Here is a 25,406-nt window from a genome sequence, read left to right on the forward strand (position 1 = left end):
TTTGATCGGCTGCTACTCTGTAACACACCAGCAAAGTCATGACTGCCTCTACTTTTCACCTTTTTCAAATGTTAACATGTGAATTTCATATTCAAAATGCAACCAATGAGTGCTTTTCGGTAGGGGTGGGGTTGAAATTGTGTGCACTGCCACTTGGCCATGTACTGAGGTTTCATCAAGGGTTTTTAACGAAGAGCAAAGGCATATTATCTGTATGCAGGTCTGAGAAATACTATCACAGCTAACAAGTAATGTTAAATGAACACTAGATAATGAGCCATTATGACACCAAAAAGATGGGTAACTAGACTGGACAAAATCAATGTGAGTAAACAGCAAACATCCAGTTAAACAACAGTATAATGGTTTCGGTGACATAACAAGTAGCAGCACCAACAAGACTGTTTCTCTGGCTCTGCCAAGTCATTCAGTACTGTATGTAGATGATGAAAACCAGGTTAAGGTCATTTCTATATCTAGGTTAAAGTGATGCAGAGGAGGAGGAGGAGCACACAGAGACACAGAGAGAAATAATACTGCAGGCAGCAAACAGTCTGGTCCACAGTAAGCTCCAGAGAAGAGGGAGCAGTATCCTGTGTCCTCCCCACTTTAAAGCCAATCAGTGTAATTACAGGCTCTGTTTCTTTTAACCAACATACACACACACATACAAAGAAACATACACATAGCTAGAAATGACACACACACCCTCCATCTAAGCTAACGTGACACTTTCATTGAATAGCCTCCCTATGAGTTTTCTTTCCAGCGGAAACTTCCGTTAAAATACATTTCTGTTATGTTTATGTTTTGAGCAACATATATATTTTTAATTCAGTCTACCTGTGTGGAGAAAGATGTGTGGCAAAGCGCTGATCCCCCGAAGCTCCTTACGAACGACTAATTAACGACTAATAGGGATTAGTTTTTAACGGCGGAGGAGTAACCGACCTGCTGACTGCTACTTGTTCTTCTTTTGCTTTGTCTTCTTCTTCTTCAACGTTCACCTCGAAAACGTGAGACGTGACCACAGCTGCTGCACCACCGGCCGGCGGGACGTTAGAGAAACAAACGAACAAGAGAAGCGGCAGAACGGATGCTCGTGTTAACAGCAGTAATAACGGTAACGGCAGCCTCTGACTGGGATGACATTGAGCTCCGTTTACGCGCCAGCTTTTCCAATCGGCTGTTCCCTCCTCTTCCTCTCTCCCCTTCTCTCCTCTCGCCCTCTCTCCTCTTTTTTTTCTTCTTCTAGGCACGCGCCCTAAATAATGCAGGGCTCGCGAGGTCCCGGGAGTGTTTTCTGTCCCGTTCCAGAGATAATCAGAGAGCGAGCCGCCAGCGCGAGCTTCAGCCAAGCACAATGAGGCCGACCTGCGCGGATCAGGTTACCGCCGTACTGCCTTTCATTCATTTATTCAGCTGCAAAACAATCTGACTGCAGCCCAGCCAGCACCCCTGCTCGCTGTCCCCCCAAAAAAAGTGCGCAGGTGGCATTTTCAGAGAAACAAAAACAAACTCAGAACGCTCCAGAACAGGCGGTGGTGGTAACCAAGTGAGCCTGCCTACATTTACTCAAGTACTGTACAATTTAAGGTAACTACTTTACTTGAATAATATGCTGTTTATATTTATGCCACATCATGCTATACTCTACATTTAAAGGAGCACTTCACTTATTTTACACCTTTCAGATCACTCGTCATGAGGAGTACTATACAACCTGCGAAGACAGATGTAGGCTATATGGTCTTCAGTGGCTCTGGAGGAGCTTTCCAAACTCTGAGACAATACCCTTATCTCAGCGTCAGCTTTCAAATTAGTAACAGAAAGCTGTGTTACAAACTGGGGGTGTGGAGTTTAAAGACCAGGGCATTATCAGGCAGGGAGGGTCTAATGAAATATACTATCAACCTGCATCATTTTACAGATTAAACAAAACATTATTGGTTAATAAGATATGATGCAATGTTCTTTGATGTATCTAATAATAATGCAATGGTAATAACATAATAATAACACTGGGGCCATTCTGCATAATGAGTAGGGCTACTTTTACTTTTTAATACTTTAGTACATTTTGTATATGATACTTACATACTTTAACTTAAATACAATTTTTACTCGTAATTGGGTATTTTTTAGTATTGTAGTATTGCTACTTTTACTTAAGTAACGGATCTGATTTCTTCTTCCATCACTGAGAACAGGAGAAGGTCCAGGACACAAACTCTTCTAAATGAATAAAATAATAAACATATAAATGAATAAGTAAGTAAATTAATGAATAAATAAATATTACAGAACAGCATGGCTACTGAACCATGAAACCACAGAAAATCCTACATCAATATAATAGAAACTCACTATACTGCATGACCGGATATAACTCCCTGTAGGAATTATACAATACCGTATAAAATTGATACCATATTAGATAAAAATGCCCAAAGGTACAGTAAAGTCACTATAAATGTACTATTTAGTACCACAGACTCATTATAAGTTCCCTTTTTTAAATATTACAGTGATAAAACAACAGATAAAAATGTCACAAAGTACAGTAAGGTCATATTAAATGAGGTAACAACATACAATGGGTAATATTATAGAGACAGTGTGGTGGGACATCTCAGCACACTGCAGAACAACTATGCCCTCCCAGCATTCAGCACAAACAGTCTATGTGGAAGCACATACAGTACACTGTGCAGGAGCCTGAAGTCCAGAAGGGCTGATTATCTCACTTTAAGCAAACACATTTTTAACTTCTGCTCTTTAATGCCTCAGGGAAAAGTCCATCCGTAGTTGTGTCACTTGCATTTTGTTGTACTTGATATTTGATGAGTGGTGATGTTGTGGCGTCTGACACTACAGAGCACTATGCTCTTGATGTCGTCTTCAACTGCAATGTCTTTTGTTGTATTTGTCAGACAGTTGCCACAGACACAATAAGAATTTTCAAAATAATAAAAAAACAAAACTAACTAACTTAAATCTATGATTTTCAGGAATTCAAGGAATTATTTTAGTTTCTTGACGTGCCCACTTCCCCTCACCCGGCCCTGCCTTGTGTACATGTACATAAATATATACATATATTTTTTATTTAATTTTTTTTCCAGTTGAGAAGAACTCACAGTGCTAACTTGTCCATATTCTCTTAGCACTGTGGTTGTCTTGTTCTTCCCATGATTTGTGCGTCACATACTTTTTTAAAATATACTTTTCCTGAGGTATAACAAAATTGGTCGGGGAAAAAAAACAACAAAATCAGACCAGTCTGACACACATACACACACATATAGTACACACACCCTTTCAGTGAGTGGCAGTCAAAAAATGGATAATGGAAATTGTCGCTTGGAAGCCTGTAATCCCCCAGAAAAGGTGAACAAATAGTCCCCTCTTTTCACAAAAAGGTTTCCTGGCAGATAGCACCCTGGTGCAGCCCCTTACTCTTTTGATGTTAAACCAAGCTTTCTGACAAATGTGTGAAGACATTACATTATGTGTAGAATATCTTGCTGAAATACTTACCCTGCCCCTAGTTGTAGTTTTGGATTCAAGTAATCACACCCTTAGATATACATAAAAACACACTCACACAGATACAGACTACTCACCATGGCAGTGTGAGGATGTCTGGTCGGAATGGGAGCTTGATACCCATTTGCTGTTGTCACGGTAACCCCTGGTGTTTGGCCATAGTCTATAATACAACACACACATTTGAGTTATTGTTACCATTGTCGTCTTTGTTAATCATCATCTTCTTTCATATTCATTTGCACCTGTGGGTGACCTATACACTTTCCAGTGTATGCCCACCATCTCTATGTTAATGTGCTGTAGTTGTCAAGTAAAGAGCATGTGAAGTAGCTTCAAAATATTGACCTTTTTACGAACTAAGTAAAAACAGCCCCTTTTTGGCTTGTTATTTGGTTTTGAATGGAGTTTCACAAAAACAGGATGGAATATGTAATCCTGCAAATGAAGTGAAAACATGAAAATCCATCCCACGTCTTCCACGTGTAAATGTGACACTGTGACAAGCTAATGACACAAACATGCATCTGACCTGAAAATATGATAATATTAATAGCTTGCACAACCTGCACATATGCTTTTGTGGTGGATTTTAAATCAGCGAACTGTTAAAACCTGTTATTCTGTAAAACAGTCACTTATCATCATTGTAAGAATTAGCTTTAATTCAGCTAGAGCTTCGCATGTCACAGATAATAAATCCTAAGACTTCACTGCACTCTCTGGCTGTATTTTTATCTTGGTTCTGTTCTTTGCTGCTTCAGTGACTCAGTTCCACCTCGAGGAGTAAAGTTCATCTGATTTCATATCTTATCATCCTCAAACTACTGGCACCCACACTCACTGCGACTGAAGTAACAACACAAAATATCTACACGAATCTGTCAAAACAGGTGCATACTCCAACTACTGTACTATTGTTTTTACTAGCCTACTTCGAACACCGCCAATCCTACTTCAGCCACCACTGCCACAAATGCTACTACTACTACTACTATGCTACTACTGCCGCTGTCACAGTGACCAGTCTCTACTACCACAGTTAGTAGAGACTGTCACAGTCTCTACTAACTGTGGTAGTAGTGGCCAGCGGTGAAAGTAACTTAAATACTGTACTTAAATTTACAGCATTTTAAGGTATGTGTACTTTGCTTCAATTATTCCATTTCATGCTGCTTTACACTTCAACTCTACTCCACTACATTTCAGAGGCAAATATTGTAATTTTTACTCCAAACACATTACATGTGTTTGGCAGCTAAAGTTACTAGTTACTTTACAGATTAACGTGTGATCAGTTTATAAAATATATAGTAGTAGTACTTTTACATTGTGTTATTGCTACTTCTAAAGGAATAGTTGAATAGTTGTTCCATCACTGGTAGGAATAGTAGTGACAGTATTGGCAATTGTATTAGTATTAGCAGTAGTGGCTGTAATAGTAGCATCCGCAGTGGTAGTAGTGTATTAAACATCCTCCCAGAATAACAGGAAAATGACACTTGGCTCTCTTGTTGCACAGCCTACGTCGTGATTCAGAATCACTCTACATCTAATAATTCAGCTGACTCTTCTATTGCACCATCATTTACTACCTCCAAGAGATATCTACTACCTAATATTTGCTTTAAATGTTATGTCTTATTGTTTGGATGTAAAGTTTGACTTACAGGAGTAAACCACAAATCATGTGCAACGTTACAAATCACTTTCATTGAACTTCATCAGTGCAGTCCAAATCACAATGTTGTGATGATACATATTCTCCACCGTGTATCATCATCCTGTCGTGTCTGTCTGTGTGTGTATGTGAGAATGCGCAATAATTATCTGCAGTCTTGGTTTCTGTTAATGACATCAGACTGTCATTGTCTTAAGATAAACTAATTACTGTTTATTATCACGGAAAACATACCCATCCCCTGTGCAGAAAGAGAGAGAGAGAGAGAGAGAGTGTGTGTGTGTGTGGCTTAAATGCTAGTCCTGTTTTAAGTTGCTGGTTGTCATGACATCTCTAATATAATTATTTATCACCTTGTATTTGTAATCATTTATCACCTTGTAAGTGTGTGTCATGTTTGTGCTGCTGCCCTCCCCAGATCATGTGTGCTTTAAACTAGAATAATAACACCCAGTCCGTCATAGAGGCACATTATCAAAGGAAAGATAACACTGTACAACTGCAATACCAAAGGACTCACCATAACTCCAGTGTTACTGGTTAAACAGAACACAATCGATGGTTTCAAAAATTTGCATGTGCTGACAGATGTCCATAGTGTATTGTATTTACACTATGTGGCCCCTTCCTGAAGTGTCCTTCTGTCATACATGTGTTTAGTGCTTTAATCTGGTAGATGTATGTTTTTCTTTACCTCGACTTTTTGTCCTCTCTGTTCCTTGCTGTGGAGTTATCAGTGGTATCAGTAAAGTTAGATGAGTGAACATGCAGTGAGTGTTGGTGTACTGTTGCATGATTTCTTGCAGTACCTACTGTTACCAGGGGGGCGCCTCAGGGCTCCTGCAGAACTACGGCATGGGGTATCTAGATTGATCCAACTATCTATTTATATGGCTATATACCTACCCATCTTCCTACTTTACTTCCTTCAACACCAGCTACCTCCCTACCTTCCCCTTCCTCTCCTATCAATCTTTTTAAATACTTAAAGTCCTTACTTTCCTATGGTGCCATCTACTCAATATTTTTTGCAGTGTGTAAACTAATTAGATGCCACAGATGCAGTATGAGTCCCTACAGGAATGCTGTAGTAATATTAGAGCGATTTTTGAAAGAGAGAGATTACATTAAAAATCTGCAGTGCATCTGCATCATTGTACAGCCATCCTTTATTCTGTGCTTTAATATTTCTAGCAGGAACAGAATTGATACCATGTTGTAATTGACCTGTATTGATAGTTAACCCACCTACATTTAACTTTTAGGCTTTAATCTCATTCTCAGAGCATCTTACAGGCACAGTGCCTTGCACAAGAACACCTGTTATCTGTCAGGCCACATTATCACATTAATGTAAATTTAATAGCTTTTATTGCATTATGTGCTGTTTGAACATCATACTGATTGATTACCTTACCTGACTGTATTTATTTTGAATCCTGTGTGTTTTGGATTTTAATTTGTGTAAGTAAGTAAGTGAGCCTATGAAGGCATAGCACATGGCATACATGTAAAACCTGTCTCAACTAACATTAAAGGGTAAAAAAAAAAGTGTTAATGGTCTATTGGACCCAAAGAACTGTCTTATGTGACCTGAAAAAAAAATCACTTCAAATTGAAATGTAAAAGGTGTGTGTATGTTTGTGCTTGTTAGTGGCAGTGGGTATAATAACAGATAGGGGTGCAGTAAGGATAGCTTGTGATCTCTTTGTCAGCAGCCAATGAAAAAGTGAATGTTAGAGACAGATGGAAAGAACAACAAGCAAGAGACGGCAGGGGGGCACTGGAGAAACTCAGCTTTATTGACCAAAGATAGAGGATACAGACATCAGAGAGAGAGAGAGAGAGAGAGAGAGAAAGAATGTGACAGTGAGTTGTCATAACCAGAGAGAGAGAGAGAGAAAGAGAGAGAGAGAGAGAGAGAGAGAGAGAGTTTGAACAATAGAAAATGGCTCCTTTTTGTTTTAACAGTCCATACAACCGTGAGGGCAGGCAGAAAAAGAGAGACCCCTACAGAGTCAGAGGAGTACTGCAGGTGTGGCAGTGGGGCTGGTAAACAAGTCTGTTGTTCATGTACAGCTCCTTGCATTACATTAAAACACACACACACACAAACCCAAACAGGCAAACCGGATTGGTCAGGCTCCATTGACTTGAACTGAGCCTTACTCTTTTCTTTTATTTTTTAAAATGTTTTTTGAGATTGTGATTGCATTTCCTTTTGTAGGTACATACAGTAAGTGCTTCTTTGCTCTGTTGCATCATGTGTGTGCGTTACGACTTGGGGAAAACTAACTCTACACGTTCGAGAATACACTTCTCTGCATAGCCTCCTCAATCTTTAAAACCAAACAGTCATGCGATGAATATGTTTTGGCAAATCTAGGACACGGAACAGGTCAATGTTAGTAATTGTCCCCAGCCACGAGCCTTACAGTCTGTTTGGTGCAATAAGTGAAAATAACTGCAACAAACCATCTTGGTGTTTTTCTCCCCCATGAGATCCGATGTGGTAAATTTGAAGAGAATAAACATGAAAAGGATAATGTGTGCTAGCATCTTTTATAGCTAAAATTGTAATTTTGCAGATGAATTTCAACCTATACTAGCTTTAAAACTTGTAATGGATTCTTTAGGTGGATTACCTGTCTCAAACAAATCAAGTCAAGCAGATTCGAATGCTTTACTAACAATGAATGGAGACCAATGGCTGCCTGGAGGGAATCAATGTAAAAACTTGCAGTATGCTTTGGAAAAAGGTCCGCAGTAATGTAAATTGAATGTGATTTGTAGTTAATAGGCTACCATGCAAATCCAATGGTATGGTTATTTAAGATCCTGCCTCTGCACAATGTTTTAAGATCCTCAGATGCCTTCGAGGCCAACAGTAACACGTGTGGGAATGATAGCTGTCATCAAGAGTTCAGAGAAGGTGGTGATGGTCAGAAGAGGGGAAAAAGTTGTGTGGGGTTAATAGTGAGATTACACACAGCAAAGCAGTGAAGTTAGCAAATGAAAATATACAAAGCTTGCGTTTGTGCACTCATACAGTCGTGATTCGGCATCGTAGGACATCAGAACAATGTCTAGTACCTATAATAATCAGAATTATCTCTAGATCTCTATATAGATGTGGAAAATAAAATCATCACTAAATAGAATATAGAGCATATTTACATTCTTTATCTACACAGGAAACGAGACCCCGGCGGGCCTGGTGGTGGCCAATCACACAGCCAGCTGGACTAACTGACAGCAGCAGTGACCAGTCACACTAAAGCATGTATGTTTGAAGGCTGACCCACAGTTCTGCACTGACAGGACAGTTGAGAGGTGGGATTGTATAGCTGTGCACAGAGCCATGTAAGGACATAGCTGATTTACCCAGAGACCTTTCACTGCTGGAAATATGCTATTTGTTGCCAAGGAATATTGTTTCTGTCTTTCATTCTTTTTATGAAAATTATCAGAGTTAGTACACAGTGCAGAGATGTTATGTTCTCTACTCTATGGCCAGGAACCAGTAAAGCAGATGACTGAAGAGAAAGAAAGAAAAAGTACTTCACTCTGAAAAAAGGTTGTTGAGGCTCTTCAGGTCAGTGTCGGTTAGTGAAGTGTTCACTGTCATTTTTTCCCCCATGTGGATAAAAAGATTTTGATGTAAATTAATCATATTAAGACCCAGGTTGGATTTGAACCGGACATCACAGCCACTTGATCTTTCTGAGCCCCAATTCACATTATTTGGATCCAAAGAGCCTCTCTAACCTCTTTGTGAATGTGCAGACCTCTTTTTCAGTCACACATCTGGCCCATATAACTTTATTGATCTCACTCTAACGACAGGTAGCGCGTACAATGGCAAAGTGTAGTCGCTAACTCTCCAAAAATCAATTCACCAGATGCCTATTGAGAATCGCCATCCTCTATATTCAACGTAACATCAAATACACTTGAAATGAAGCAAAAATCTTTCCAGAGCATCCATTATCATTCAACCGAAGGAGGATGATTACTGCTTTTGAGAGCCTTTCTGAAAGCCAGCCAAGTAAATGTCCTACAGTGTCCTACAGTGTAATATATATGATGTTATAATGACACCCAGGCCACATTATTTGTAGCACCCTTGTAAACGAGGGCCTGGTTGGTTACTACAGCAAGAGCTGGCAGTGTTTTCAGTCTCTTTGAATGTGAAAGGAGTATAATGGATCTCTGGTGGCCTTCTGCAGTGATGAAGTGAATGTAATGGACAAAAAGATGAACATGAATTGCACATAATTTTGCTCTAAAAGCTCATTTGAGCACCACTGTCATAGTCGTAATTTAGTAATACGGTAGTACTTGTTAATACTCGTTATTCACAACTTTGTGCCCAGGCTGTTAGTGGTAACAAATGTTTGTTTTCATAGGTGGAAATACATGTTCCTTTGCTGCCAGAGTGTACTCATTAAGCTGCCATTAGCTTCCTGTGCTCTGTAGGAAAAGTTGGCTGTATAGATCTTACTGGCTGCCAAATGGTGTTCCACTGCTTCTTATTGGCTGCTGAGTTAGGAAGTACTAGAATACAAGGAAATGACCTCAGCAGTGGAATAGCTGGAGTTAATGGACAAAAAGACAGACAAAGAGAGAGTGAGAGAGAGAGAAAGAGAGAGAAAGATGAGGAGAAAGAGAGAGAGATGAGGAGAGAGAGTCCTATTACTACTAACTAGAGTGTCAAAAACCTCTTTTTCCCATGGAAACAGGCGTCCCAACAATTCAATGGCCTTTTAAATTTCAAAACAAAAGAAAAAAAAAAGTTCAGATAACAACAGCAAACTGAAGTAAAAGTCTAATAGAACTTCTAATTACCCTTCTAATTAAATTTGTTTTGCTAGGACTATCAATGTGGAAGAATGAAGAGGCACATAAAGAAACCAAGGCAACAAGTACCCTCCTCTCTGCCCTGGTCAGAGAGAGTCTGTACAAGGAACAGGGGTGGGTTGTCTGAGTTCGTAGGTTGGGTATGTGGTTGTTTATGTGCGTCTGTGTATGTTTGGAGACAACAGGAGAGAATCTGTCGAGCAGCGGGTTGAGAGAAAAGGAGGTGGGAAGTGACTGAATAGAGAAATAAAAAAAAATGACTGTCTGTCTGTTTGAATGTTTTATAAACTGGCTTATTAAAGGCGGTGATCTGGTTGATTGTCCTTAGAACCAGACATACTGTTTGGTTAGACAGCATGGCAATGTGACTGATTGTCCGAAAAGTCTTATAACCTGGTTTAAGCTGTTTGTCGACAAGCATCAATTTTATCCATCTATATGTCTGTTTTTACCGTTATCATAGCAACATGACAACAGCTTCATTCCTGCTTAATTTGAATTCATGAAATATACTGTGTTGTCTGAGGAGACAGGAGGCGGGAAGGCAGAGACTCCATATTGACAGAGAGGGTAACGAAAGAGCAGAGATGTAGTAGTAATAACACAACTGAGTAAAAAGTCAAAGGTCAGACAAGAGCGTGTGTGCGTGCATGTGTGTGCCAGTCGATCAGAGTCCAGAGGAGGAGGAGGAAGGCAGGGCTTCTGTTAGTAACCATCCAGAGACAGAGGAGAAGAGAGGGGTGTTGTGGGTAGTAATAAAAGGGTGGAAGAAGGAGAAGATTCAGTCACATGAGGATGCAGCACTCGCAGCGTTTCCTCTTGTCTGTACCTGTGGCAGGGGTGAGGCCGGGTGGCGGGGCCGTGTTGGCGTCAGGATTCGCGGGGGGTGAGGATGCGCTGTCGGGCTCACGGCCGTCAGATGACAGTTCCGTGCTGGCGGCCTCAGATGTGGCCGGCCGCCCGGACACGAGGTCAGCCGCCGTGCCGTCGATGATGGATAGGTCAGTGACCGTCTTCTCTCTCAGAGATTTCTCGTCGTCTTCGTCGATCAGGACCACCTCGGCCTTCACGGTGCCGTCAAAACCTAGCAGCCGCCTACTCTCGCTCATGTCCTCAACATCCTGGTAGCCGAGGAACACCATGGTGACTGGGTGCTCTGCGCTGGCTTGGGGTGGGGAGGTGAGCTCGCTGCCTGGGTGGGCTGAGGAGCCGGGCTGGGTCGTAATGGGAGCAGAGGGGGGCATCATGCCAAGCCGGGTCTCCCTCTGGAGGGTGACCTGGGCTGGTGGGCTTGAAGGGATGGATGGCGGGGCGCAGGAGGGCGGAGACAGATCATCAACATCTACTGGGGAAACATAGGCCTGCGGGGCAGCTGGGGTCACCGTCTCCTCACCCCTGCTGCCATCTCCTCCTTGTACTACAGGTCTGGCAGCTCGCTGGATCAGCTGGTCAACCTGCGCAGAGCTCCAACCGTTCTCCACGGTGGTGGTGGACACACCCCCAGAGGAAGTGACCTCATAGACCACTTTTCTGCCATCATCGTAGACTTTGATGCCGCGCGACGCCGCATCCAGCGGGCTCACGCGGTTGGCTGACAGGATGCGCTGCTCGCCGGTCTGCGGGTCATGCTGCACGTTGATCTCCATGGCAAACATTGCTGTTAGGAAGGGAGGGAGGGGTGGAGGAGTGAATGGGAGGAGAGACAGGGAGGAGGGAGGGGTTGATGCAGAAGGGAGTGGGGTTTGAAGGAAAAGTGAGGCGGGGTGGGGAGGGAACAGTGGAGGAGGTGGGGGGTGTTGGGAGGAAAAGGTGGAGGCAGTAAAGTGTGAGGATGGGGACACAGAGTTCTCTGAAACACTGATATCTACAACATGAGTTTCTCATTCAAACTGCTATATATGTAATTAGTAAAACAAGAAAACAAGAAAAAATACCTGACTTTCCCTCACTGTGCCTAATCTATGTGAGGACAAGTATACTGTAGATGGTACTTTGTAGTAAACTGCAGATATCTTGTGCGATTAAGACACTTAAAAACTATAAAATATCTAGCTAGTTATATTAGTGACAACTTCTGTACATTCACTGCCTTCTTTAAAGACTTCCAATGATTTGGGAAATATCATGAAAAATATGTCTATTTGACCTTTAATCCTCACACGGTCAATCTTGACAAGGGGCACTTCATGTATAGTGATTATAAACACATTTGCTTCTGCAGTATACACACACAGTAAGTATATTTTCAGCTAGTTTTGCTGAGTTAATATTAAGAATGAAAGAAGAATAATCATACCTGCAATTTAGTTCTGTTCCTACACTTGTACTTTGCTGCAAAAGCTTTATCTTACTGCAGATAACTGCACTACTGTCTAACGTTATGGCGCCGCCCCAAAAGCTGAGCTTTTATTTTGTAGAGCTATTCCCCACTGCAAAGTCAGCAGCACTAAACACAATGAAACAAACATGTAACATAATGAACTTAACACGAGCTAAGAACAAATTTCCCTTTACTATCAAAACATTTAGCTTTTCCTTTAACAAGAGAAACAGTGTTGCTATTACAAAGAGTAAAGACTAAAACTAATACAAATATACAAATATATACAAATACAAAGAGTAAAACTATTACTAATCCTAAACCCACTACCACCAAAACTAAAGCTAATAACGATAAACCAACTGCTGTAATATGGCACAGTAGTACTACTACAGTAAAACTAATGCTAAGTCTAAAACTAAAACAAAAAATACAGTAATACTATCACAGAGACTAAAAGTAATGCTAATACTGTCTCTAATACTAATATGATTACAATACTGCTACTGCTGCCAATAACAATATTTATACGCTTTCAGTATGTGTGGATACACACTGGTTAAATGTACATCATTATGAGTTTATGACTGTGTTGGCTGCATATTTTTCTCAGCAGACATGAATGTGTAACTGTTAAAGTCCATATGAGATTTGACTCAATTTGTGCCAACGTGTGCGTATCTGTGCCTGTCCAGCCTCCATGTGCGCGTGAATTTGTCCTGGTTATAATCCAACTTGGCTGCGGCCCAAAACCTTCCTGTCCTCCCTCCCTCCCTCCCTCCCTCTCTCTTCTCTCCCCTCCCTCACCCTCCTCTCCTCCCTCTGTCTTACCAGGTCTTGGTATGGCGTGCTCTCCAGACGCAGGTGGGCTGGTCCGGGGCTGCGTGGCCAGGACGAGGTGGTCAGGGTCGGTGCAGTCCGAGAGAGAGGCAGACATGCAGCCGGTGGCATCTAGTGAGCAGGAGCACAGGAGGGGAAATGACACATGGTCACAGGGACGTTAGAGGCTGTGAGGGACACACACACACACGCTCATACACCAGGCACATGCCGATACACACACATGCACACATACACACACCTCAGTGATGTGTAACCGCACCCTGACACAAAAACACACACATACAGCCCAGCCCCCCAACATAGAAACTAACCACACCCCTGAGTGACCCTGCCCGCCCCTATTCCACACACACACACACACACACACACACACACACACACACACACACACACACACACGCACACACACACTCATCTAACACCATCTAACTCTCCTCATTTCTCTGTTTCTGTGTCCACGGTAACTCTAGCACCCCTGAGGTTCAGTGCTTATGCGGCAGAAGCGTGAGTGTGTGTTTTTTTTGTGTGTATTTGTTACTGTTTTGTGTGTGTATGTGTGTGTGTGATGGTAGGAACAAAGCTTTAGGGGCTTACAGGGCTTGTTGATGAATAGGGGGGGATAAAGACAGGGACTGCAGGCTGCAGAGTCATGGCCTCGTGTGTGTGTGAGCTTCAATAGTCTCGCTGAGCCGGGTTCTCTGTGTGTGTGTGTGTGTGTGTGTGTGTGTGTGTGTGTGTGTGTGTGTGTTTTGGTGCATGCGTGCGTTTGTGTGCAGGTATATACACATGTCTATGTGTGCGTCTGTGGGTATAGGGGAGTGTGTGCTTGGAGGTTCAAGAGCGTGCTCTGGCCTGCATCTCTCCTGCCTCAGCGAGACTATTATCCACACACACGCACACACACACACACACACACACACACACACACACACACACACACAGAAATAGAAAGAAAGGGACCCCACTGCTAGGAAACAACATTAACTCAGGGGAGGACACCATCCCAAAGAGGTGTGTTAGTGTGTTTTTGGAGTGTGTGTCATCGCTCATACCTCCATCCTGGGTCATTAGACTCTGGAAGAGAGACAAGAGAAAATCCACATGATTAGATTCAATTTTATTGTCATTACACATGTACAAGTACAAGGCAAACGAAATGCAGTTTAGGTCTAACCAGAAGTGCAATAAGCAAGTGCAAGTTCTTGAAAAATAATCATGATAGAAGGCTTTATATAATAGACAGAGTATAATGGAATATATTTAATAATGAGATAATATTTCAGAGCTCTGTTCCTTGGAAAGCAGTTTAACACCAACATTAATGTCTGTCTTTTCTTGTTAACACTATCACAATGCCAGATTAGATATAGTATCCTGTCGCTATTTTGAAAGTTATGTTTGAAAAGCAAATTTCAATAAGACTTCTTTATTCAGCATTAACATTCAGCATTTACAGCATTTTTAATCATTGTTTTGCAATGCAAACAAAGATTAACTGCTCTGTTTTGTAAACACAAAGCAACCTAATTCATCTCATTTATATCTAGCACACTTGTGTTATAAAATAGCAGCAAGAGGTCTATACAAGACTCCATGTCATTTTCAATATTTTTTATTTGCTCTCACAAAAACAACACGCGTAAAAATAAATTCAATTATAGTGTAATAAAAAAAGAAACTGATAACAGATTGCAAAAACTGAAAACTCATGTAAGAGATGGAGCAGAATGATTTCAGTACTAGCACACTTCTTTCAAAGGCAGCAATGTGAAGCTCTCCAAGTGCCTCAAAAGCTCATACAAGGTGACAGACATGTTCTTATACCTTCTGCAGGTCTTCTATCGAGCGCTCTGTCTCTTTCAGACGTTCCCGTAGAACCTGCTCTTTGGCTGATATCTGAGACTCTTCACTCTCAAGTGCACCGATTTCAGACTCCAGCCTAAAAACAAAAAAAATATACGAGATATTTTCTGTCATGATATTGGAAAAGTTGAAGAACCAAGACGTTTGTTGCCCTGTACAGGAAAACATGCTCTGGAAAACAGCTCGAAGGTCAATATTAGGAATCAACTCATACTCAAACAAGTTGAAGGGCAGGTTTGGATCTATATTGCTTTCCAATAAGATTCAACAACATTGCATTTAGAGAAAGCTACTGTTAGTCTGAAAACCAATTGCTATTTCATGTAAGTAAAAATGCAAATGTGTTGGATGTTTAACAATGCATGCCCTCCATACATGATTCTTCTTTAGGATGTGGTTTGCATTTACACTGTACTGTACAGTATAACGTCTGGTTAAAATGTGCCTCAGACCACCTGGTTTTGGCCATCAGATTTCAGGCTATTCTCATTGCCTCCTGGGTGCATTTACACCAGCATTTTGAAGTGTATAATTCTGATCTGGATATAATCCAGATGCTCCAAATACATGAAATGACCAGACAGAGATGGGGGATCAGTAACAAATGTGCAGCCATCTGGCCAAGAGCTTTGCCTGATGGACAAATCTCTACATACTCCATCAGCAGGTTATAGTCTAATAGTCAATTGGGCACCATAGTAGTGTCCAGAATGACAGCCTCTGTTTAATGCAAATTACCAATGAGAGGTTAGAAAAAATAACTTCCATTTTAATATTGTTGAAGTAGCCTTACTGTTTATTAAAAAAACCCCCAGTAGAATGTGGCATATTCATGGCAATAAAACTAGTAATTCTGTAGTATAACATTGTAATTATGCAGTTCATGCCGATTGAGTTGTTGACTGAGATTAGCCATGGAGACTGAAGAATGACATGATCCATACGGTATAGCCTGCGCTGCTAATTCTATTTGCAGAAGGTTTGAGTATCACTGTGTCTTATCTTTGAGAGTATAAATAATCACCTAAATCCTGATCTGTGTTGAATTCTGAGTGTGATTTCAAGTAGTCAGCACCAGTATGAGAGAAACAAGTCCTCATGTTCAACATTGCCTTCCAAAACAACCTGTATTACCGGTTCAAAAGAAACTAATATGACGGTTTTCTGATCTGCTGCCCCTATGGTTCAGGTCTGGTTAAGTTTAGGCAACTAAAACTAATTGGTAAAGGTTACGAAAAGATCACCTGTGGGCTCCACTGTCAAAGAAGAAAGAAGTTTTCTGATGGTAAAATAATGTCATGCTGTTTCTGCCCTAATGAGAGGGCCTTAGGAATGTCAATTCTACAATTTTTTCTGGTGAGGACACTCTCAAGACATCAGTACCATTTCCAACACCTCACCTAAAATCGGCCCGTGTACACACACACACACACACACACACACACACACACACACACACACGCATGCATGCTCACATGGACATTTAAGAGATGGATGTAGCAACAATACTAGGAAGAGGTCAGGGAGGAGGACCAGGGTTGCTTCCTCACTCACTGCCAGCACTCACAACACTTCAGAATACACTCCTCTGGGGCACGAGGAATTTGTGCGTCAGTGTGTGTGTGAAGGAGATATTAAGGTTCATAACAATGCCATAAAGAGTTGCTCTTCTCACAGTGTTCCAGAATCAATAGGGCTCACTCATCATATCAGCATCAGTGACCATGAACAAGCACTCGTACACACTGTCCTGACTCTACTGTTTGCCATTTTATCTGAAGCAGTTTATATATGGGTGCACAGGTTTTTAGCGTGAATAGTTTCAACTGTGAGCTGTGTTGAGTTTTGAAAATATCAACAGTGGACAGGGAAGATATTTTTGGATTTGTTGGCACTAACAAAATCAAGGATTGTGTCTTTAATGTTCGCCAGAAAACCTGGTAGCTTGGCTCTGATCACTGAGGTTTAACTAAACAAATCCCCAGAGTCCGCACTCATCACTTCACCATCTGCCAGTATTTCTACTCAAGTTCATCTTCAGCTGTGTGATGTTTGTGTGTTAAGCAGCCACCTGAAGACTGTACTGTCGCACTTTCATAACTGTGAGGATCAAATACCCTTCTTCATTGGTATATACATACCCTCAGAAACCTTATAACTGTATAACCTTTATTTAATCAGGTAATCTCTTTTGCAAGAGGGGCAAGAGAGTACAGCAGAGCATCAAGCATGCACATGTGCAGAAGCTGTGGTGTATTGGGTTGGTGCACCAGTGGAGTTGTTCTTCAGTAAGAAGTAAAGCTGTTGTTGGCTGCATCTGTCACACAAATCTGTTGTTTGTCTCTGCTGAATGAAACCATGCAGTACTTTAGATGTGAAATCTTGTTTATGTCCAGACCAGTTTCTTATCATAAAATTGGCCTTATGTAACTGTGTCCTTAAGCCATTGTCTGGATCAAAATAATCAGCACAGTTCGGGGTCGTTCAGTGTTACTTGAAATCGGATGACTCAAGGGTCTGTGCATTCAAAAACAACAGTGTATTGTCTCAAGAATGTAACAAATATAGCAGAGCTTATCAAATAGCTTAGAGTGTATTGTCCATTATAATGCAGCATATCTGGCTTATGTTGGACAGGAACTTGATAGCAACTTGGCTGCTTAATCATTTATTTTGTTTATACCTATACTGTAGCATGTAGCATATTGTAGGCGGCATAAGTAGGTGAAAGTAAGTAATTCCAAACCATGATACGTACGCTGTTACTTTCAGCACTCTTACCTTTTCTTGAATGTATTTTGTGGTCTAGGAGTCTTGACAGTGAGACAGTGGTTATTTATAAATACAGTAATGCTTGACTGTATATATTATATTTAACTTTAGCCTTGCTGGTATGAGAAACAATCACCCAACCTTGGACTGAGTTGCAAGGACTGCACCACAATGTGTGATCAGTTTATGTAAGTAGACTAAGCGCTATACCTGGACCTCTAAATATAGCGAACTGATGGGTTTTTCAGGTTTTCAGGCCTGTCTCTAGGAGATGAATTTTTCATGTCATGTTCAACTTTGACACACAAATCTGACCAATAGCTAGCTGTTTTGACAGGGCGAACCTTTAATGGAGCTGACAGCTGGAGAGTCCAAAGTGGAAGAAGCTACTGTAGCTTATTAGCCGTATCGTCCACTTTTATTTAACCTCCTCTGTTGTAGTATAAACTGCTCCTTATTGTCCCGTTAGCGACCAAGCTTGCTAACTGTCAGTTCCAGCTAGCTCAGAGCAGAGATATGTGCAGTTTAAAAAAGACATTTGTGTGCCCCCATATATACAAAGATTGAGACTTGGCCTGTCCTGTTATAGCCTACTTACACTGATTATGACTGTACTCTGATTAAAACAATCACGTAAAAGTGCTTGAATGACAATGGTCTGTAGACCAGCTAACATTATTACATACTTTCATATAGGTACAGATACTGTCAAACAGGACACCAATAAATAACAGACTACATTCTGTCCCAACATCATTAAGACAAACTAAACTGCCATCTGGAAGTCAAACACAAAACTCAACAAAAACACTTCAATTCTCATCTCTCCTCACCGGCCTTCTTCAGCCATCACCTTCTCAGCTAGCCTTTCTCCTTACTACAAGACTTTTAAACTTTTAGATTCTGCAGTTTGCTGGAACTGAGCCATAGAGACCCACAGATGCTGTTTTGGACCACTAACACACAAACTGTACAGGGTTTGTCAGTAACTGTGTCCATCAAGTTGGAGATTAAAAATTCCTTGTGTCTTGTTGTACCCTCACCTATGTATTTTCTCTGTAGCAGATGTTTGTACACCGTTGCCTCTTGTGTGGCTCCTCCCTCTCTCATTTCCTTTTTTCCCTTTCTGGCAGGAAATGGCTTTTACTTCTGCTTCCTGTAAGCTGCATGAGGTCTTTCCAAAATGAGCAAGAAACAAGATTTGTGACTGGAGGAGGAAGCAGGTCTCATCCTACTACATCACTACTGGCACTATAGGAGCATCCTATAAGACAAATTTTAGTTTATTATTGTACATAAATCCTTTCCAATTGATTATAAAACTAGAAGAAATTCTCTTATCATAAATACTAATACTAAATGATTTTTGATCTAAATATGAACCCTTCTCTGTGAGTATGACCTGTCACTGCGAATGAAAAATCACTCTAATATCACCGTTATACTTCTGTAGGGACTCATACTGGTGTCTGTGGTAACTAATGAGTTTATCCGCTGTAAAAAATATTGAGTAGGTAAGACAGTAGGTAGGAAGGGTAGGTAATACATGGAAATGGAGAAGGGTTAGAAGGAAGGTAGGAACTAGGCAAGTATGAAAGGAGGAAGGCAAATTGTTGAACATCCACAGTACAGAAATAATAGTAGGCCTTCACCATAATGCGATCTACTAAAACACCACAGTAAACTACAACCTAAAAATTATTCTGAAGTTGAATCAACATCTCTCTCAATGAAGCTTCACAAATGCAACATTTCCTATAATAATATAATAATCTTTATTTATAGGGCACTTTTCAAAATCCATGTTACAAAGTGCTTCACAAAGGCAACAAAATAAAACACACAGGTCATAAAACCATCTGGGTTTAAAAGAAAACAGATAAAAAACAAGAAAAACATTTTTAAGTAAGTAAAAGTCAGTTTAAAGAAAATTAAAACTCAAGTAAAATCAGGAAAGGCTCTCCAATATAAATATGCTGTTCCAGAGCCTCAGGGCCCTGACTGCAAACGCTCTGTTCCCTTTAGTGTTCAGCTGGGCCTCTGGGACAGACAAAAGACCTCTGCCCGAGGATCTCAAAGTACACACCGTCTGTACAGTTCTAAGGTCAGAGATATAGCAGGGAGAGAGGCCATGAAGAGCCTTCAAAGTAATCAGTAAAATCTTAAAATCTATTCTAAAACATACTGGGAGCCAGTGTAAAGAGGCTAAAACAGGAGTGATGTGATCATGTTTCTTGGTTCTGGTTAAAAGCCTGGCAGCTGAGTTCTGGAAAATCCAGAGTCGATCAATAGATTTTTTGTTCAGGCAAGTAAAAAGGCTGTTACAGTAATCCACGCGAGATGAGATGAAGGCGTGTAAAATGGTCTCTGTGTCTTTAAAAGTCAAGATAGATTGTATTTTTGAAATATTTCTAAAATGATAAAAACATGATTGCACAAGCTTTGTGGTATAATGCTCAAAAGTTAAATTATTATCAAACCAGACGCCAAGATTCCTTGCAACAGGCTTAATGTGATCCAATAGGGAACCAGCAGATGGCAGAATTTGTTTTGCCATGGGCTGGGACCTGATGACAAGGATCTCTGTTTTGTTTGAGTTCAGCTGAAGGAAATTTTTTGACATCCAGTTTTTGACATCACAGAGGCAGTCGTTAAGTGAACTCAGCATTGCAGGGTCTGTGGATCTGACGGGCAGGTACATCTGCGTATCATCAGCATAAAAATGAAAAGAGACACCATGTCTATGAATAATGTGCCCGAGGGGAAGCATGTATAAAGAAAATGAAATTGGTCCATTTACCACCACCATACTTAACAGAGGAAAATGAAGATATATAATTGTTCAGAGACACAGAACCTCCTATTCAACAGGTATGATGAAAACCATTCTGAAGCTATACCAGATATCCCCACCCAGGGCCTCAGTCTGTCTAACTGGATGCTGTGGTCGACTGTGTCAAAGAGTACATGCCATCATCGGCAGCCATTAAAAGGTCGTTGGTGACCTTGAGCAGGGCAGTCTCAGTGCTGTGATACCTCCAGGAAACCAGATTGAAACTTTTCAAAAATGTTATTTTCCAGTGCAGAGAGAAATTGTTTTGACACTATTTTTTGTTAAGTTTTGATATAGAAGGTAACTTGGAAATTGGTCTATAGTTTTGAGGGAGGGAAGAATCCAGACAAGGTTTTTTTTTTTAGCAGTGGGTTCACACAAGCAGTTTTAAAACAATCAGGGACACAACCAGTGGACAAGGAACTGTTAAAAACAGAAAGCAAACAGAGCCCGACAGATTGCAATACTTTTAGTAAAGACTTTGTTGGTATTACATCAAGAGGGCGGGAAGACACTCTCTACTGTTTCCTACAAGACTATTAAACTGGATTAGATCACTGTGTCTTTGAATGTGTCAACTCTTTGTTTGGTCTTTAGCTCCTGTGCAGTGCAAAGAGAAACACACTGGCACTGGTCAAATTTGTGTCTGGTGCCCTCTAGTGATCAAACCTCAAACATGACCAAAACTGTGAGCACAGAAAGGGAAGAAATAGCATGATGATTGTTTCATGACCCTTTCTATGGTAAAATTGCCGTATTTCCCACCTTCATCTCCCTAAAACAATACTCATTATTCCTGCACAGTGTTGTGTTATGAGGTAAAGAAAGAAAAGTGGAGGCATAGTTTGGTTTAGAGATTTGTTACAGTGGGTACTTACTCTTTTGAGGGAATAAAAAACTATTATGAATGAAGTCTACAAATTCTCCAGAAGGACAACACATTATTAGCTGTCCTACGTATCACCAGATGTGTCAATGTCACTACCTGCTTTATTCCTCGTATAGTCCAGTTTTTTTAAAGCATGCCATGAGTTGTTACATAATTAAATACTATACAGTATAAACAGATATGTCTATAGAAATATGCAACAGGGAAGTCTAGACTTGCAAAACCAGACATCTGTTAAACACCTAATCGACCTATAATTTCTCATTTTCAGATTTCCTTTAGATTGGCATATGTGGTTTTTACGTGTGTGTGTGTGTGTGTGTGTGTGTGTGTGTGTGAGTGAGAGAGATGGGGCCATGACCTCACACTGTCCCTCCTTCCACCTCTACGTCTTCCTCATCCTCTCTTTACACTTCTGTGTCTGGCAGTGTTACTATCTCTGTGGCAACCCTGAAAGAGACCAGTGATGTCACCGCCCCGCCCTGTCAACCCACCGCAGGCCAGTTGCCATGGATACGCCTTGGTGGGCAGCAACTGCTTTCCACATCATACAGAAGGAGGAAGAGCAGACATCTGGTTTTATGTGTGGTGGATGTGTGTGTTTGTCAATGTGACACACACAGACTGTCAGAGATACAGAGGCAGACAAAAGCAATGACAGACTGAGGGTATAAAACAGGAAGTCTCACCACATTGTGTATTTATGCATCATACTGCATGTGTGCTGTGTGTGATTGTAGCAAAGTTTCTTTCAAGGTATAGTTCTCTTTTTCTTGTACACCTTCGAGAGGCAGAGCTGCTCTGAGGATGAAAACATCTGATTGGCTGAGGTAAGCCTCAGTGGGCGGAGCCAAAGAGCCATAGTTTTTCCAAGCAGTCCATGAAGGTAAGTAGCTGAAGTTTAAATTTATACAGGGCAGTTCCATTTTGACTCACTCTTTCTCTGCTCATTTTTGCTGCCACCCTCTACTAGTCAATATGTCTAATTAAGATGCAATGCAAAAGCAAAAGAAATAAAGGAACTACACAGGTTTTGTTACATTGTGAATTTTATGTTTTTTACTTTTCTCCAATTGTAGTTCGAAAGTTATTTAGCATTTATTAGCAGTATATAAGCCTTTAATGCATGTGAATGGCTAGTGTATAAACAGATAATGAATGACAAAATAGTAAAACACAGTTGCATTGATTAAAATATCTCTTCACAGGAGAAGTTATAATTGTTGACAAATATTGTACACTAATACACACTCAAAAATGTCCTTATATATGCTTACAACTGCATTATAATGTGCTATAAACCGTTTATTAAATGCACTGTTCATTTTTCACCAGTTATTCCAGCACGGGCCGTTTACAGATGTGATTACATTGCTGGTTTCAAATAAAAGCAGCGTTGATTTTGTGAAGATTATCACATCCAACACAACACAGATGAACATCAGTGGCCTCCACATTCAACCGCAACTACATTCAAAATCAATGAACACAGTTCAGCCCAATGAACCCTGGTGAAGAACAACAAACAAACAAACAAAAAAAACGTCTCTCCATTATCTGCCTACATCTTCAAAAATTGCAAAATCTAGTAGGCGTAGCAAAATACACATTAAAAATTACGATTTTAGAACAAATATGTTTATATTATATTGTATTTTTCAATTTAGTAGCAAGCACGACAGCTTAATGTTTGCTTCCATCAAAGTTTCTGTCTTCCATTGCATGTTAGCTTACTCACACAGAACAAAATCACTGGTCGCTGATCAAAGCTGTGTCACTCCGTCCCTAACCGTCCTCTAATACAAGCAGGCACACTGACGCAGATAGAGATTTAATGCTGTCATACAGTAGTCTGCTTCTTCCTGTTTCTGTCCTGAGTGCTGATCTGTCTTCCAGATGACAAACTGTGTGATGTGAAGAGTGACACTTGGCATGAAAACAGTTTAGCAGCTCACACAATTCTTTATTCCTTTCTACTTTTGTCATGAATGATTAACTGTCCTTGGATAAAACTCACACACAAAACCAAAGATACGTTATATATCTCTTTCTATCTCTGTCTCAGATCTTCATCTGTGCCATTGTGTATAATTAAAGGTTGTGCTGTAGGCAACATGACAGGGCAAGCAGAACGGATGGAAATCTATACACCCAAAGTACTCCATTAAAAGTTGTGCTAGAAGTTACATGAAAAGTATCACTTAAGTTATAATTTACTTAAGATCAGATAAATGTCACATAAACTTTCTTTTACTTCCTTATAGTGAAGGGAAGTTGTTAAATAATAATATCCCGATGTCTGATTGATAGAAGAGCTGTCTTTGAATCCCAGCTCATTGAGAAGCACTGTTGGATTATACTAAAAGGCCTTAATTAATTCACAACCTGGAAAGCACTGTACAGTGTGCTCTGAGGCTTTTAAACTGTCTTCTCCAGGTCCTTCAAAAGGTGAATCATTTTGAATCCATCTTTGTGGTCAAAAGAGCTCGGAATTATGAGGTTGCATGAACTTGTTTTTATAAAAAACTGGGTTATGTACATATTTGGGATTTCTGAATCTTTCTTTTTTCTTTTTGATAAATCTGTCTAATATTTGTTTTTTGCTTAATCACTTAATAGTTTAGTCAATGAAAAGTCTTGATAATGTCTTGCTTTGTTTGACCAGCAGTCCAAAACCCAAAGATATTGAGTTTACAACAATCTAAAACAGATCAAAAGCAGCAAATCTTCCCATTGGAGAAGCTGGAACCAGAAAAAACATTAAACATCTGAAGGGATTAATCGATTATCAAAATTGTGGCAGGTTAATTTCTGTAAATCAATTAATCGACTAATTGTTTCCGCTCTCATTAAATATATAGAAATGCATCTTAAACCTATAATGTCACAATCATGATATGTTGCTCTAACGTTAACAAAAAAATAATTTGGCTTCAAACTAAATGCAATTCAGGCTCTGTTAGGAAAAATTATTTGTTTGCCAGAAAAACGGTGTCTGCCCAGTGTGGAACAGTTTAATAGGCTTAAATGATAAGACTGTAAAATCATCCCAAAGGGAGGGCGTGCAAGGATAAAAGCCAGATCACAAACACTCCAGTGTCCCTAAGGAATGACAAGACATTTGGGTTTTTTTGTTCAAGCAACTGGCCGTGATGGAGTACCTTCTCATTCCTTTGTATACACAACCTGTTTTGCTTGAAAAGATTTGTTTTGACATGAAGATAGATATCAAATGCTAAATGTTTTAGATTTTTGGAGAGGCGGAACGTGACGTTTATTGTAATCTGGGACTTTGGTTTAGAACTAAGAAGACACAGGAGGCTGCGTTGGATCTGATTTTATCTACAGTAAATGTCCAACATGGATCATGGTTGTGTCATGCTCTTAAATCCAGTCTGTCCTAACATAGTGTCTTGGTCTGAACTATGTCACATTCAGTGACTAATTTTGGACTTTTAAACAGTTTTGTTAGGTACGATTTTGGTGTCTGCAGTTTGTTTTCGCCGCGGTTGCATTCAGCTCAAGCTAAAATAGTTTCTGAAATGTTGATAAGCTCAGAAATAAGGACAGGTTTACTCTACAAACTACATCACAAGACAGCTGAACTGCAGTGAAATGATCTGAACTGAACTGCATCACACTTTTCTGGTCAGTTAAAAACTATGTGCTCTCATACTGCCACTGGCAAAAGACAAATATTCTTAGAACGTTATGTAACACGATACAGGGCACTTCAATGGGCTTGTTGCAGTAAGTATAGTTTGCTGTAGCCAGCTGCCTGCTGGACCTCGTGTAT

The 25,406-nt window shown here is 40.4% G+C and overlaps 1 protein-coding gene across 6 annotated transcripts in view; it reads right to left on the reverse strand.

Annotated features, from left to right (window-relative positions):
• Nucleotides 1-25,406, reverse strand: part of LOC122865712 (A-kinase anchor protein 2) — an 86,455-nt gene that overhangs the window by 28,902 nt on the left and 32,147 nt on the right. For 5 of the 6 annotated variants that reach the window (XM_044174528.1, XM_044174527.1, XM_044174529.1 and 2 more), the window contains 5 exons: nt 15,078-15,192; nt 14,306-14,327; nt 13,242-13,361; nt 10,920-11,747; nt 3,627-3,712 (listed from right to left, as the gene is read on the reverse strand). In XM_044174528.1, coding sequence (XP_044030463.1) covers nt 3,627-3,712; nt 10,920-11,747; nt 13,242-13,361; nt 14,306-14,327; nt 15,078-15,192 — 1,171 coding nt within the window. The remainder of the gene's footprint in view (nt 1-3,626; nt 3,713-10,919; nt 11,748-13,241; nt 13,362-14,305; nt 14,328-15,077; nt 15,193-25,406) is intronic. The other variant, XM_044174533.1, reaches the window with a different exon arrangement.

The sequence above is a fragment of the Siniperca chuatsi genome, linkage group LG18, assembly GCF_020085105.1.
Source record: "Siniperca chuatsi isolate FFG_IHB_CAS linkage group LG18, ASM2008510v1, whole genome shotgun sequence".
In the NCBI taxonomy this organism is placed as follows: Eukaryota; Metazoa; Chordata; class Actinopteri; order Centrarchiformes; family Sinipercidae; genus Siniperca; species Siniperca chuatsi.